A 15,082-nucleotide genomic window follows, 5' to 3' on the forward strand; every position below is an offset into this window, starting at 1 on the left:
GCTGAGAATGAGGGAGTACGGTTTAGGTATAACACATAGCCTATTGTAATAGTTATATCAAAAGTAGAGTGCTCAAGCAACCAATTATAACTTACACCATACTCTCAGTATTTGAGTTGCAACCATTAACCTTTAGTTTGACTTGTATAACAATCGTTTTAATTAGCATTGACATAAAAATTTTAAAAATAAAAATAGAACATTCTAGAAATGCAGAATTGTGTATCTGTACAGAGAAAGGCAATTCAGCTATTTTACTCTTCTCGTCTGCAATAATCAAACTTGTGAGTCAGTAACCATGCTGAATAAGATGAAACAGACCAACAAAATTTAATGAACAGAATCTTCAAAACTGACACTAACCGGTACTATTTCTGGTATTTACATTAAAAAGAACTATTTCTTTGTACTGAAAACTGCTGGAAACATAAATTCAAACAAAATCCATAATTCAAAAACTCTCTCTCCCTAAGTAACTCATATCCAATATGAAGCAGTATTAACTGCTTGAAATTTGTTTGTGTTTATTATCTGAATTATTATTAAGATTATTTTGTAACTCCAGTGGGCATCTATTATTCCATATATTCGGGAGGCTTATTGAGAAATTGTTTATAAATTTCATGTAAAATATATTTTAATCATATAATACAACACGTTCACAAACCAGGTTATATACTATAAAAATATTTGGTGACCATTTACAAGACTTGAGCATTTTGTTATTATTTCCAGAATAGGCTTTAACACCAATATAAAGGTTCCATTAACGAATTGTTTACATAAACTTGCTACCTCTGAATTCCATGATAATATTCTGTAAAGATTAGATTGAAAATGACTGTTTGCCTCCAATTATAACATAAATATTAGCATTCAAATGACAGGTGTGGATTTGTGCTTTCTTAAATCATGCCTAGAACAATGGAAATAAGGAAGAGAGATATTACCGAATAAGATGTCAAGAAGTGCTGGATTGAGGTCCGAATGAATAGACACAGAGTCAAAGAAGAAGATAACAGGAAGGATGAGCAAAATTTTGTCATTGGTAGGTTTTGAAGGTAGTGACAAATAGCCTCAGACAACCAAGTCTAGCTCCTGTTCTTCACATGTGCCTTAGCTACTAAGCCCAGCAGAACCGTTTCTACTGACAGAAGGCGCAAAGGCAGGTTACTTACACCTTAAAGCCAGTCGCCTCCAGGTGGGTGGGGCTCATCAGCTGTGGCTAGCAGCTCATCTTGGAGAAGGAAAAATCTGCACTGACTCATGAGGAAGGCTTCGGGAGTAAACCTCAAGGAAAATTCCAGAGCTGGACTCCGTAAGACAGTCCAACATTGAGTTCAATGCTACTCCCCTGACACCACTGGTGACTCTGCCGTTCCTTTGGATTCATCAGCTGCGTGGAGAAAGGGTGGGGGGGGGGCTGCTACATCGGCAACAGGCTTCTCTCCATATCCGACTGTCCTGGCCTGTGTTCTAGCTTGCATATACTAGGCAGCTAAGACGCAACATCCATGGTCGACCCGATCAACAGAGGCCTCATGTTCTTACAGTTGTAGTGAAACACTTAAAAAAGTCAATCTTACCAAACCAATTTACAAAGTATAACCATGACTAGAATTAGTATATTTTATGGTTATTGTTGTACAGTAACTTCACAAAGAGGGCAATATACAAACTATGTAGAGCTACTAAATTTATAGCATCATTATAATGAAATAATAAACGCATTGATTCACAACATAAATTTGTGTGACAAATACTTGCGCCGAAAATGAATCTTTCTCTGTTTTCTGTCGCTTCACAACGTCTAATGTTAGGTTTATTTTGCACCTCAAGTTTGTACTGTCGAGTGAAATAATCAATAACCACAGATGCAGTCCATCGGAACAAACACAGAAATTATGCAAGTGGTTTCAGTGGACATGTATAAAAATGAATTATACCGGATTTCAAACATCACACTCAAAAATAGTCTTAACATCCCGTGCAAAGAGGGGTCGTGATCCGATACATTTGTTCTTTCTCTCCTGCTCCTCGGGTCGAGTCGTTCGTTGCAATCTGTCAAAAGTAAAACCAGTCACATGCCGTGTTTCTTTCTGATCACCGACATGGACAGCAACTTCTCCTTGTTCCTCAGTTCCTCCCGCAGGATCGCCTCGCTGACCTTCAGCTGCCGGATGGTGCCTTTCATCTCCTTGATCTTCACCTCCATGAGGGCGATAATGTCCTTCTGCTCGTTGAGCTTCCTCAGCAGCTCCTCGGAGGTGGTGGTGGAGGACAGTGAGTAGGAATGATCCAAGCACTCGGGAGCCTCGGGGCGAGCGGAGGCGGCGGTAGGCGCCGCGGGGAGTGAGGGCGAGGACGAGGAGGAGGAAGAGAAGAAGAAGGTGCCGGACAGGTCGATGGGCTTGACGTCGTCGGGCCCGGCTTGTGGCACCTTCTTGCGGCACCTCCTGATCTTCCTCTCGTTGACTCCTCTCAGCGGGAAGATGGTGGGCACGTTGATGGAGTAGGTCTTCCTGCCGCCCGGGAAGTGCGCGCTGCACACCCGGTGCCCGGTGGTGGGGTAGAAGGTGCTGAAGCAACCCGTCACCCCAGTACGGGAAATGTTCTGCAGCCACACCCTGCGTTGCTCTTCGTCCTTGGGGAAGGTGTAAAAGCGCAGGTCGCGGTCCCGGTGCGAGTTGTTGTAGCAGCCGGGTACGCAGCAGGTGAAGCCTGGCATCTTCCCGCCGCGATCCCCGGGGCCCGCACCGTCGCCGCCGCCTCCTTTGGCGTCTGGATGCGCTCCTTCCCCGTCGCCTCGGCCTCCCCGCCTCTCTTATTCACGAAGTTTGTTTCTCTCACCCGCAACTTTCCGGTTTATTTATTTTTTTCCCAAACGCTGAGTTCGCTGCAAAGCCCGGGCCGCGCGGCGGAACTACATCCCCCACAATGCCACGCGCCCTGCACGGCTACTTCCGGTCAAACAACTCCCTTTTCTGCCTCAAAGTTACGATACTAGGGCAATAAACTTAATTTTCTAAAAATAAACACAGTGTTATCAATTCTACCTAATTATAGCTGACCCAAAATCTTATATTTTTAACAAAGTCTGCACTAATTTCTATTTGAATTTTTGCAAGTTTATGGTTCAATTTGACTGCAGTCTGCGTACAAAGTATGTTCAGTGGTTTCACCAACACGTTTAAAAGTACTTACTCATTGAGAAAATGCTGGAAGCTTCCGACGAAACAAAGTTCACTGAAATCACTATTAAGACCAGGTTTTAAACTGAAACGCGATTTTGTTTACATTTTGCAGCACATTAATGACGAGTGACCATTAAAAATACTTTTACAAATTATGATCTTTTTTAAAATAAAAATTTAGGTCACATTTTAAAGCAGTATAATGTCAATAAAAATATTAATATTTGAAATCCCTATAAAGTTACAAAAAGCATCTCTATCAGCAGTTATAAAAAATATCTGTAGATCTTCAGTGCACAGAAATGAGAACATGGATGAATTGCTCCTGAAGATGTAATCTGAAAAATTATTAGATTGATAAACAGTAATAAAAATACATTCATTCTTTTTCTCCCAAAGCAGCATTTATCCTTGTTTGTTTTACACAATATTCTGCAATTCAAATTAATTCTGCAAATTTTAATTATTTTCGCTGTCTTCCATCATTTTACATGCACCTACGATTCAGAACATTTAATAGAAATTGAAAATTACAGTATTAAACGTAAAGTCAATGATGTTCAAAGTATAGTTTTATAAGTTCCTTTCACAAGAAAACACAGCACTGCAAGGCGAGCATCCTAAACAAACTGGTTATTTAAGTTTATATATAGGAGCAGAATTAGGCCATTTGGCCCATCAAGTCTGCTTTGCCATTTCATCATGGTTGATCTATTTTCCCTCTCAGCTCCAGTCTCCTGCTCCCCCCTCCCCCCGTAGCCCTTCATGCACTGACCAATTTAGAATCTATCAACCTCTGCCCTTAAATATACATAAACACTTGGCCTCCACGGCTGCCTGTGACAATGAATTCCACAGATTCACCACTCTCTGGCTAAAGAAATTCCTCCTCATCTCCTTTGTAAAAGAATGCCCCTCTATTCTGAGGCTGTGTCCTCTGGTCTTAGACACCATAGGAAGCATCCATTCCATAGGAAAATACATCATCATAGGAACATCCTGAGTTTTGTAGCTAAGGCACGATATTAACAACATGGAAGTCATGATTTGGAAACATTTTACTGCTAATTTGGAAAATTAATGTAGTAATCTGGTAACTGGTGGTTAAAGAACAGATGAAATAGTTTTGCTGGTTTGCTGTATAAAACCTAGGGTATACTCTACTTAGTTCTTAATGCTTGGTGGTTTCAAGATAATCATGAATGGTTTACAAAATAAACTGGCCTCCTCTACTGTCAAGATGAATCCACACTCAGGTTGGAGGAACAACACCTTATATACCGGCTGGGTAGCCTCCAACCTGATGGCATGAACATTGACTTCTCTAACTTACGTTAATGCCCCTCCTCTCCTTCTTACCCCATCCCTGACATATTTAGTTGTTTGTTTTTTTCCTCTCTCTCTGCCCATCATCCTGCCTGTTCTCCATCTCCCTCTGGTGCTCCCCTCCCCCTTTCTTTCTCCTGAGGCCTCCCGTCCCATGATCCTTTCCCTTCTCCAGCTCTGTATCACTTTCACCAATCACCTTTTGTCCAGAGAAAGCAGGATCTCCCAGTGGCCACACATTTTAATTCCACGTCCCATTCCCATTCTGATATGTCTATCCATGGCCTCCTCTACTGTTAAGATGAAGCCACACTCAGGTTGGAGGAACAACACTGTGGTCAACTACATATACCTGTCTGGACTGCTCCCGTGGCTCCTCCCACAGACCCCTGCTGACTGCTCCTGTGGCTCCTCCCACAGACCCCTGTATAAAGGCGATTGAGGCCTGAGCCCGGCCTCATTCTCCAGGATGTAGTGTTGTTCATTTTTCTAGTCAATAAAAGCCGATATCTCGCTTCTTACGTCTCAGAGTGAGTTATTGATGGTGCATCACCTTTCCAGCTCTTAGCTTCATCCAACCGCCTCCGGTCTTCTCCTATCATTTTCCATTTTCCCCTCCCTCCACTACTTTCAAATCTCTTAGTATCTCTCCTTTCAGTTAGTCCTGACAAAGGGTCTCGGCCAGCAACGTCGACAGCGCTTCTCCCTATAGATGCTGCCTGGCCTGTTGTGTTCCACCAGCATTTTGTGTGTGTTGTTTACAAAATAAACTTTCTGGGTAACAATAAATAAATAAAACAAACCATTTTTGCGAGCATTGCTTAATATTCTAAGAATGTATAAATGTCACACTCCAAAAAGGTTTATTTATTGTAGTTATTACAGCACAAAGGGGAGTTGATGACATTAATGGCTACTGATTAACAATTTTACTGCAAAAATTTGCACTGGAGATTTCATGCTCTACCTCATTAAGTATTGTAGTAAAATATATGAAAGAGATTATTACACAATGACAAGTCAGTTTGCACTTGCCTGGGGTAACATATGGACCAGTATTGATAATCAGCAATCCTTGTCTTCATATGAAACAAAACAAATTATAGTCTTCTGCAGGATTTTTTTAAACAATCTGTGAGAATCTTTCTGGAGACCACAGAACTCTCTCTTATTGCCACAATGCAGAAGCGAGGGAATTTAAGGATTCCAAATAGCATTTCTTTTAAAACAGATCACAGCAGTACTCTGCCACTGAGCAGGTTTCCTGTTTTGTGACCAAGATGGGTTCAACACAAGCGTTTGACAGATTTATCCATTGTAGTAGTCTTGATCCAGTGAGATGTTCTGTCTCTACTATGACCTATGTACATTGTTATTTGAACAACCTGAGATTCTCAACAAGCAAACTTACTATGATTAGATACTGCCGGTAAACTGTAGATGAACAAAGATATCTTTCCTTGAAACCTACAGTTACTGGCAGACATTATCTATGAATTTGTGCAGTTTACTCAACATGAAAACAAAATTTTTTTTTCCCCACTGTTGATTTCTAGCTCCAGCATTCAACTACATTCATCAGTCCCTCATTTCAACTGCTTTGTCAGCCCAAGTGAGCTGCAAGTTCTTTTGATCACTAGAAACAACAAATTGCCAACTTTTACATTAATATTTCCTTTCCAGTCTTAGCTTATCAACTAGATATCTTAGATTCCATAGCATTACTGTACATCTTTCAAATGGTCTGGGATAATTAATTTCTTAAAACCTTACCCATCTTCCTTTGAGGGAGATATGATTCTTTTTAATGCCCATTGACTTCAACTTTACCAGGATGCCTTGATAATATGTTTGGTCAAATCTTATCTTGATATCAAAGGCAGTTCACTTCAAGAACTCAACCCTGACCAACATTTGGACCAAGACTGTGATAGTCCATTTCTAAACCTTTATCTTTTGCAATGCTATTGTGGAAAGAAATTAAGCACTAAACTACAATTACATCATTCTGGGATGTTGCAATTGGCATGTGTTAATAAGAAAGTAACTTATTTTTGCCAAACCATAGCCTAGATTAGCTAACTGAAAATGTACTTCTGCCAAGTCAGGATTATTGGACTGAAGGAAGAAGAAACTTAGATTAATGACTTGTACCAAATATACTTAAATAAATTCAATTAAATCCAAGGAGAATTAAACTCCTTTTTCACAAACTTAAGTATCAATTGTTACAAAAAGTGGTATAAAGATAAAGGGTATAATGATCAGATCAGACTGAATTTGTGAAGGGGGAAATAGAGCTAATGTCCCAGGTCAATACCTTTTTAGTGGAATTCTTTTTAGAAGGCAGCAGAATAGGATGACAACCCTTCAAGAATTAAGCGATCTTGAGATTGTTGCCAATAACATTGAAAAATATTTTCATAGCTCATTATAAAAAATTGGCATTTTTTTCATTTTGCTTGACATTTTCACATATTTATTATAAAATACGGAAGATAAGGGAAAAAGTTCACTGATTGGGGCAGATGGATTGATGCACCATCAATAACTCTTGGGGACGTGAGGTGAGATATAGGCTTTTATTGGCTGGAAGAAAGAACAAGCAGCAATTGACCACCACACTGCATCCTGGAGACTGAGGCCGGGGCGGTGTCCCCAATCGCCTTTATACCGGGGTCCGTGGGAGGAGCCACAGTCAGTGGGGGGAGCTACAGGAGCAGTCAGCGGGGGGGGGGGGGGGGGGGGCGTGTCCAGACAGGTGTATGTAGTTCACCACATGGATACAGTGAATGAAGCCCCCAGAAATACATTCAAACAGAACTGATAACCCTCAAATTGTGTGTCTTAAGTATTCTGTACTTTTTTGTCATTGTAATTTAAAATGTAGATGACTGATCTGGCAGAAGATTTTTTCTAAAATAATAAAAGTTACGAGTAAGTATTCAGAAACAGGAAAGTTAGCTTTCTTCTTTGCACAGCTCATTGTTAAAAGAGAACCTGTTTCACCATAGAAATGCATATCTGTTACAAGACAGAGATTGTCCTTTCCTTGTGTTGAGTTAATGTCTGCTTTTTTCATACAGTCCAATCATTCACATAGCTCTGAAAAATTCTTCAAATAACTATCCAAACCCTTTGAGGGTGTGGATTGCGTGATGCACTCAGTATATTTCCCGGGATGCAAGAGTCGGAAACAGGAGGGTATGGGTTTCCGGTGAGAGGGGAATGCTTTGAAGGAATTTGAGAGGCAACTCTCTTTACATACAGAGTGATACCTATGTGTAATGAACTGCCAGAGGAAGTGGTTGTGCCAGATACAATAACAACTTTTAAAAGACTTGGACAGATACAATCCTATATTGGTCAGCATGGACCAGTAGGGCCAAAGGGCCCATTTCTGTGCTGTTTAACTTGATGATAAGGCCCTAAGGTATAGGAGCAGAAATAGGCCATACAGCCTATCAAATCTGTTCCACTATTCAATCCTGGCTGATTTACTTTTCTCTCTCAAGCCCTTGCTCTTGCTGTCTCTCTGTAACCTTTGATGCCCTTACTAATCAAGAACCTATTAACCTTCATTTTAAATATGTCCAATGACTTGCTTCCACAGCCGTCTGTGGCAATGAATTCCACAGATTCACTACCCTCTGGCTAAATAAATCCCTCCTCGTCTCAGTTCTAAAGGGGTACTAAAGGGATATCCTTCAATACTGAGGCTGTGCTCTTTGGTCCTGAAATCTATCACTATTGGAAACATCATTTCCACGTTCACTCTATCTTGTCTTTCAATATTCAGGAGGTTTCAATGAGATCCCCCCCCCCCCCCGCCCCAATTCTTCTAAACTCAAGTGAGTACAGGCCCTGAGCCAGCAAATGTGCTCATGTGTTAAACCTTCCTTTCGCAGGATTATTCTAGTAAACCTCCTCTAGACCATCTCCAATGTCAGCACATCCTTTTTAGATATAGAGCCTAAAACTGTTCACAATACTCCAAATGTGGTTTGAGCAATGCCTTGTAAAGCCTCAGCATTACATCCTTGCTTTCATATTCTAGTCCCCTCAAAATGAATGCTAACATTGCATTTGGCTTTGTTACTACCGACTCACCCTCCAAGTTAACCTTCAGGGAATCCTGCACTGGGACTCACAACTGTTGTCATCTAGATCATTAATGTATTACGTGAAAAGTATCAGACCCAACACAACCCCTGTGGAAGACCACTAGTCACCAGCAGTCAACCAGAAAAGGCCCCTTTATTCCTACTCCCTGCCTTTTGGTAGTCAGTCAATCTTCTGTTCAAATAGTATCTTTCTTGTACTACCATGGGCTCTGATCTTGTGGCATTTTGTTGAAGGCCTTATGAAAGTCTAAGTAAACAATGTCCACTGACTTGCCTTCTTCTATTTTCCTTATTGCCTTTTTAGTTTCTTTCTGTTGGTTTTTAAAAGCTTCCCAATCCTCTAGCCTCTTCCTACGTTTTCCAAGATTTATGCCTTCTCTTTTTGCTTCCCTTGTCAGCCATGGTTGCCTTGTCCTCCTTTTATAATGTTTCTTTTCCTTTGGAATGAACTGACCTGTGTCTTCCGAATTACTCCCAGAAACTCCAGCCATTGCTTCTCTACCATCATTCTTGCTCTTGTCTCCTTCCAATTCATTTTGGTCAGCTCCTCCTTTGTGCCTTTGTAGTTACCTTTACTCAACTGTGATTCTGATATATCTGATTTTAGCTTCTTCCTTTCAAACTGTGGGGTGAGTCCTATTACATTATCATCACTGCCTCCTAAAGGTTCCTTTACTTTAAGGTCACTAATCAAATCTGATTCATTAATCAACACCAAATCCAGATCTGCCTTTTTTCCCAGTAGGCTCAAACACAAGCTGCTCTAAAAAGCTATCCCATAGGTATTCTACAAATTCCCACTCTTGGAATCCAGTACCAACCTAATTTTCCAAATCTGCATGCATATTGAGATCCCCAATGACTATTGTAACATTGTCCTTTTGACATTCCTTTTGTATCTCCCATTGTAATTTGTATCCCACATTCTGACTGCAGTTCAGAGCCCTATATATAATTCCCATGAGATATTCTTACCCTTGCAGTTTAACTCTATTCACAAGGATTCTACAGCTTCTGATCATATCAAGTCAAGTCAACTTTTATTGTCATTTCGACCATAACTGCTGGTACAGTGCATAGTAAAAATGAGACAATGGTTTTCAGGACCATGGTGTTACATTACACAGTACAAAAAACTAGACTGAACTACGTAATAAAAAAAAAACAGAGAAAGCTACACTAGACTACAGACCTACACTGGACTGCATAAAGTGCACAAAAACAGTGCAGGCATTACAATAAATAATAAACAGGACAGTAGGGCAAGGTGTCAGTCCAGGCTTCGGGTATTGAGGAGTCTGATAGCTTGGGGGAAGAAACTGTTACATAGTCTGGTCGTGAGAGCCCGAATGCTTTGGAGCCTTTTCCCAGACAGCAGGAGGGAGAAGAGATTGTATGACGGGTGCATGGGGTCCTTCATAATGCTGTTTCCTTTGCAGATGCAGCGTGTAGTGTAAGTGTCTGTGATGAAAGGAAGAGAGACCCCGATGATCTTCTCAGCTGACCTCACTATCCGCTGCAAGGTCTTGTGATCCAGGATGGTGCAATTTCCAAACCAGGCAGTGATGCAGCTGCTCAGGATGCTCTCAATACAACCCCTGTAGAATGTGATGAGGATGGGGGGTGGGAGATGGACTTTCATCAGCCTTTGCAAAAAGTAGAGACGCTGCTGGGCTTTCTTTGCTATGGAGCTGGTGTTGAGGGACCAGGTGAGATTCTCCATCAGGTGAACACCAAGAAATTTGGTGCTGTTTACGATCTGTACCGAGGAGCCGTCTATGTTCAGCAGGGAGCGGTCGCTCCGTGCCCTCCTGAAGTCAACAACCATCTCTTTTGTTTTGTTCACATTCAGAGACAGGTTGTTGGCTCTGCACCAGTCCGTTAGCCGCTGCATCTCCTCTCTGTAAACTGACTCGTCACTTCTTTCTAAAGATATGATTTAATTTTTTACCAATAGAGCCACCCATCCCTACTGCCTACCTGCCTGTCCTTTAGATATGATGTATCTTTGATACTAAACTCCCAAGATGTGATCTTTCAGCAATGACTCGGTAATGCCCAGAACATCATATTGTACCTGTCAATTTCTAGCTGTACTAAAAGATCATCTACTTATTACGTAGATGATAATTATATGCATTCAGATATATGACAATCGGTCCTGTATTTACCAAGTTTTTCAATTGTGTCTCCGTGTTATCTAAAGTTAAATCTTAGTCATTCCTAAACTTTTTGCCTTTTTTATCCCAGATCCTTCAGTAACCTCTCCTGCATTCTCTTTTCCTTTTAGTTTATTCATACTTTTCCAAGCTGTCGAATGCAGCCCCCTACTATTTACTTTAAAGCCCTTTCCACATCCCTAGTCATGCTATTCACTAGGACACTGGTCCCATCACAGTTCGGGTGGAGCCTGCCCCATTGGTAAAGCTCCCTCTTTTCCAATACTAGTGCCAATATCCCACAAATTCAAACCTGTTTCTCCCACACAAATCTTTGAGCCACATATTTTAATTCTCTGATCTCATTAACCCTGTGCCATTTTCCATTTGGCTCAGGTAACAATCTTATTTTTACCTGTTTGGTTCTGCATTTTAATTCAGTCTCTCATTGCTCAAATCCCTCAGCAGAACCTCTTGCCTTGTTTTTCCCATGTCATTGATACCCATATGGACTGCAAGAACTGGAGCTTTTCTCTCCCACTCCTCTGCAGGCCAGATGAGATATCCCAAACCTGGGCAGTAGGCAGATAACACTGGCTTCTGGACTCTTGATCCCTGAGACAGAGAATTGTGTTTATTCCGATTATACTAATCCCCAATTAAAACTACATTTCTCTTCTCTCCCTCCATCCTCTCAAGTGGCTCTCTGAACCACAGTGCCACAGTTAAATTGCTAATCCTTCCTACAGCCCCACTCTCTTCCTCACAGGGAGCAACAATCTCAGATCTACTGGGCAAGTTCAAGGTCTGAGCCTCCAAAAGCACTACCTCTCAGATCACTCTACCTGCCTCACTTACAGTTACACCCTCTCGTCCCTGGCCTAAATTTGAAATAGTTAATCAAATGGGTGTGACTGCTTCCTCAAACATACTGTCCAGGTAACTCTGCACCTCCCTAATGCATTGCAGTGTTTGAAGCTCGTAATCCAAGTCATCAACTTTGAGCCTGAGATCCTCGAGCAATCAACACGTTGCAGATGTGGCCATCAGGAACCACAAAGAGGTCCACCAGCTCCCACATCACGCAGCTACAACACATCACCCGATCCTGCATCCCTACTTTATCTACTTAGTTGTAATTTGGTATCTTTATTAGTTAACTACCATTAGATAAGGTTTTTTTTAAAATCTTACCATCTATTCACCTTGCCTCTTGAGTTAAAGCCTCAGACCTCAGACTCCTGCACTGGCTCACTCCCACAATAGCCAGTCTGCTTAAACCTATCACAGTAAGTTTGCAGAATGGAAGGAGATCTCTTGGCCCAAGAAGTCTTTGCATCAGCAGTGGAACCCAGGTGAAAACTTGCCAGTATGCGGATGAAAGCAATACACACTCAGAGGAACTCAGCAGGCCACCCAGTATCGATGGAAAAGAGTAAACAGTCGACTTTTTCATAGATGCTGCTTGGACTACTGGGTTCCTCCAGCGTTGTGTGTGTGTGTGTTTGTGTGTGTTGCTTGGATTTCCAGGATCTGCAGATTTTTTCTTGTTTGTGTATGAATGATGTCACTGTCTTCTGCTTGGATCCCAGGTCAGTTCGCAGATTGATATGCAATCAGTTTAAGTTGGCTTCTGAGGCCAAAGTTAACCACATGAAGAGCGAGGCCAAACTCTTCGGCAACTGGCCCAACCGATCCAGTGACCCCTTCACCATCAGGTATGATTACCTGAAGGTACTGGGGATCTGATTCAGAGGGGCTGAAGCATGCAACCAGAACTTGTTGGAGTGGATTGGGATGGTAAAACAGAAAGTGGGACTGTAGAGAGGATGCTACCTCTCAATAACTGGGAAGAACCTAGTCAACAGGTTCCTGCACTTGGTGCAGGCGTAGCCTGTTCCCTGCTTGGAAATCACCCAGTTCATCTGGAGATTCAAGATGGAGTGAGCCAGAAAGATTATGACACATAAGTTCCTGGACAAAGTGGGGTTGAAATGAACCCGATATCACCCTCATCCTGATGACATTCACGTCTGTGTGTGGAACCAAAGTACGTGGCTGTCAATATGCTGAGGTTCTATTTGTCTCTGGTGTTGCGAAGGATGGGTCTAGCTCTGTTGTAATGCAACATCCCAATCAGCTGGACATTGCCACATGACCTTTCCTTTGTGTAAAAGTTCTTCCCGACCAACACCTTTGACCACTGGGCAGTGGTCAACACAGAACATCCTGCAGACAGAAGGACTCAGTGGGGTGGTTCCCTGAACAGACTGTCCAAAACATCTAGAAGAAAGCCTCATCACCAGATCTCACCAACAGGCACCAGAACCTTGCCTGGCTGGTAGCGAGAGGGGCCCTCCCAGCCAGATCCTTCCCGCATGCTTGGAACATGACTCTCACTGTGAGCTGTCCACATGATGATTAGTCAGAAGGAGATAGATGCTAGCTCACCTCTTTGCAGACTGTGGAGAGATATCACGGTTTATCCTGAGCAGCTGTGTGACAGAGGACTCTGATCTATGGGCTGTTCCTTAGGGACATTAAGTACAGCTGAAAAATCATCAACTTAGTGAAGGATGTCCTTTGGTCTGCCCAAAACCTGTTGGTCTACCAGCACATTGAGATGTCTACAGAGGACTTCTACCAAATGCCACATTCCAGGCTGGAGGTGTATGTGTTGAAGGGTACACTGAAGCTTAGTGCAGCCACTACAAGGGTTTGGTGGGGGGAGGACTAGAGCTTCCAGGGGGTTCCTCTGCCACTCAACAGTGAGGGGCTGGGTTGAGTCAGGAGGCTCTCAATTCAAGTTTGTTTTTCAACCATACATATGAATACAGCCAAACAAAACACAGTTCTTCTAGGGCCACAGTGTAAAGCATAGTACCAACAGTCACACACTGCTCAATGATAGCAGTTAACCATACAGTCACTAAAATATATATAGCCTAAGCCCCTGAGTGTCATGGCCTATAGATGGTAGTAGATTATTGTAGTGTATCACCCCAGTGGCAGCAGTGCTGACAATGTAATTTAACACTAAACACATTGACTATTAATGTAAGAATGAAAAGGCATTTCATGGTTTATTCTTGTAAATATTTTATGAATAAAGTTTTTGGTTAAAAATGTTTTTGCCATCAATGTACAAAACCATATATGCCAGCCCCATTCCCCTGCCTTCTCCACAATGAACTGCATCTTTTTCTCCCAGTAAAATATATAATTTATTTCCATCTTTATATCATGATTTAATTTGCCCAAGCAAGGCATTCCAGATTCTAACTAATCATACAATTTTCCTTACTTTACCTTTATTTTCTGATCATTCTCATGTTATATCTGTTGTTTCTTTATCTTTCCAAATTTCTAGACCCTTCATGACATTAAATAAATCCTTTTTAACGTCCTAGCCTTGCCAGCCTATCCAAGTAAATGAAGTCCTTCATACCTAGAATCTGTTATTCAATACAAGGTCTTAATAAGTTTCTGTATTTTGGTACCCCAAAATGGACACAATACTCCAATAATAGCTGAAAGAGTTTTGTAAAGGTTCAACATAATTTATTTCCTTTGTGTGCAGTTATTTATTTAACCTACGGACCCATTTTACTTGAAATAATTTTCTCCACCAGCTCAACTGCTTTCAACAATTCATTCATGTGTAACTCAATTATTCTCTTCTTGTATCCTCTTAAAATTAACAATCTGTTCATTCATAGTCACTGATTCTGATTATTTCCCAATCTATTTTTTCTTTTAATTTCAAATTATTTAGTGAAACTAAATTCCCTAACTGTAGTGAACTTGAGCTCACACCTCTGCACCACAAATCCAGGACCTTGTCAGGTAACTTTACCATTAAGCCAACAACTAAATTTTGTGTTAATTGCTTTAAGTCTGTCTCCTCCGGGCCTTGATCACCAATGTGGACAATTATTTCTTAATCACTGCATTTTTAAAGCCAGTCTAAGCCAGCCACAATTCTGTACATTTCCATCCATGTCTTTCACTAAGGGGATTTACTCCAATTTCTCCTCTTGTTAGTGAAAGTCTTAATTTCTAGAATTATGTTGATTTGATTTTAAATTGGTTTGTGTTGGCGCGTGTCCTAGTGGACAAGGCATTGGACTAGTAACCTGTAGGTCACTAGTTTGAGCCTCAGCTGAGGCAGCGTGTTTGTGTCCTTGAGCAAGGCACTTAACAACACATTGCTCTGCGATGTCACCGGTGCCAAGCTGCATGGGTCTTAGTGCCCTTCCCTTGGACAACATCGGTGGCA

General features: G+C 41.5%; 1 protein-coding gene across 1 annotated transcript; it reads right to left on the reverse strand.

Annotated features, from left to right (window-relative positions):
• Positions 1-608: 608 nt before the first annotated feature.
• Positions 609-2,966, reverse strand: thap11 (THAP domain containing 11). The gene has a single exon (XM_073069899.1). The coding sequence runs from the start codon at positions 2,726-2,728 to the stop codon at positions 2,081-2,083; it is 648 nt and encodes a 215-aa protein (XP_072926000.1). The 5' UTR covers positions 2,729-2,966; the 3' UTR covers positions 609-2,080.
• Between the last annotated feature and the right edge of the window lie 12,116 nt (positions 2,967-15,082).

Source organism: Hemitrygon akajei, chromosome 17 (assembly GCF_048418815.1).
Source record: "Hemitrygon akajei chromosome 17, sHemAka1.3, whole genome shotgun sequence".
NCBI lineage: Eukaryota > Metazoa > Chordata > Chondrichthyes > Myliobatiformes > Dasyatidae > Hemitrygon > Hemitrygon akajei.

Excerpts from the sequence above, each read along its gene's own strand:
- thap11 (XM_073069899.1), bottom strand. The coding sequence starts at position 2,728 with ATGCCAGGCTTCACCTGCTGCGTACCCGGCTGCTACAACAACTCGCAC.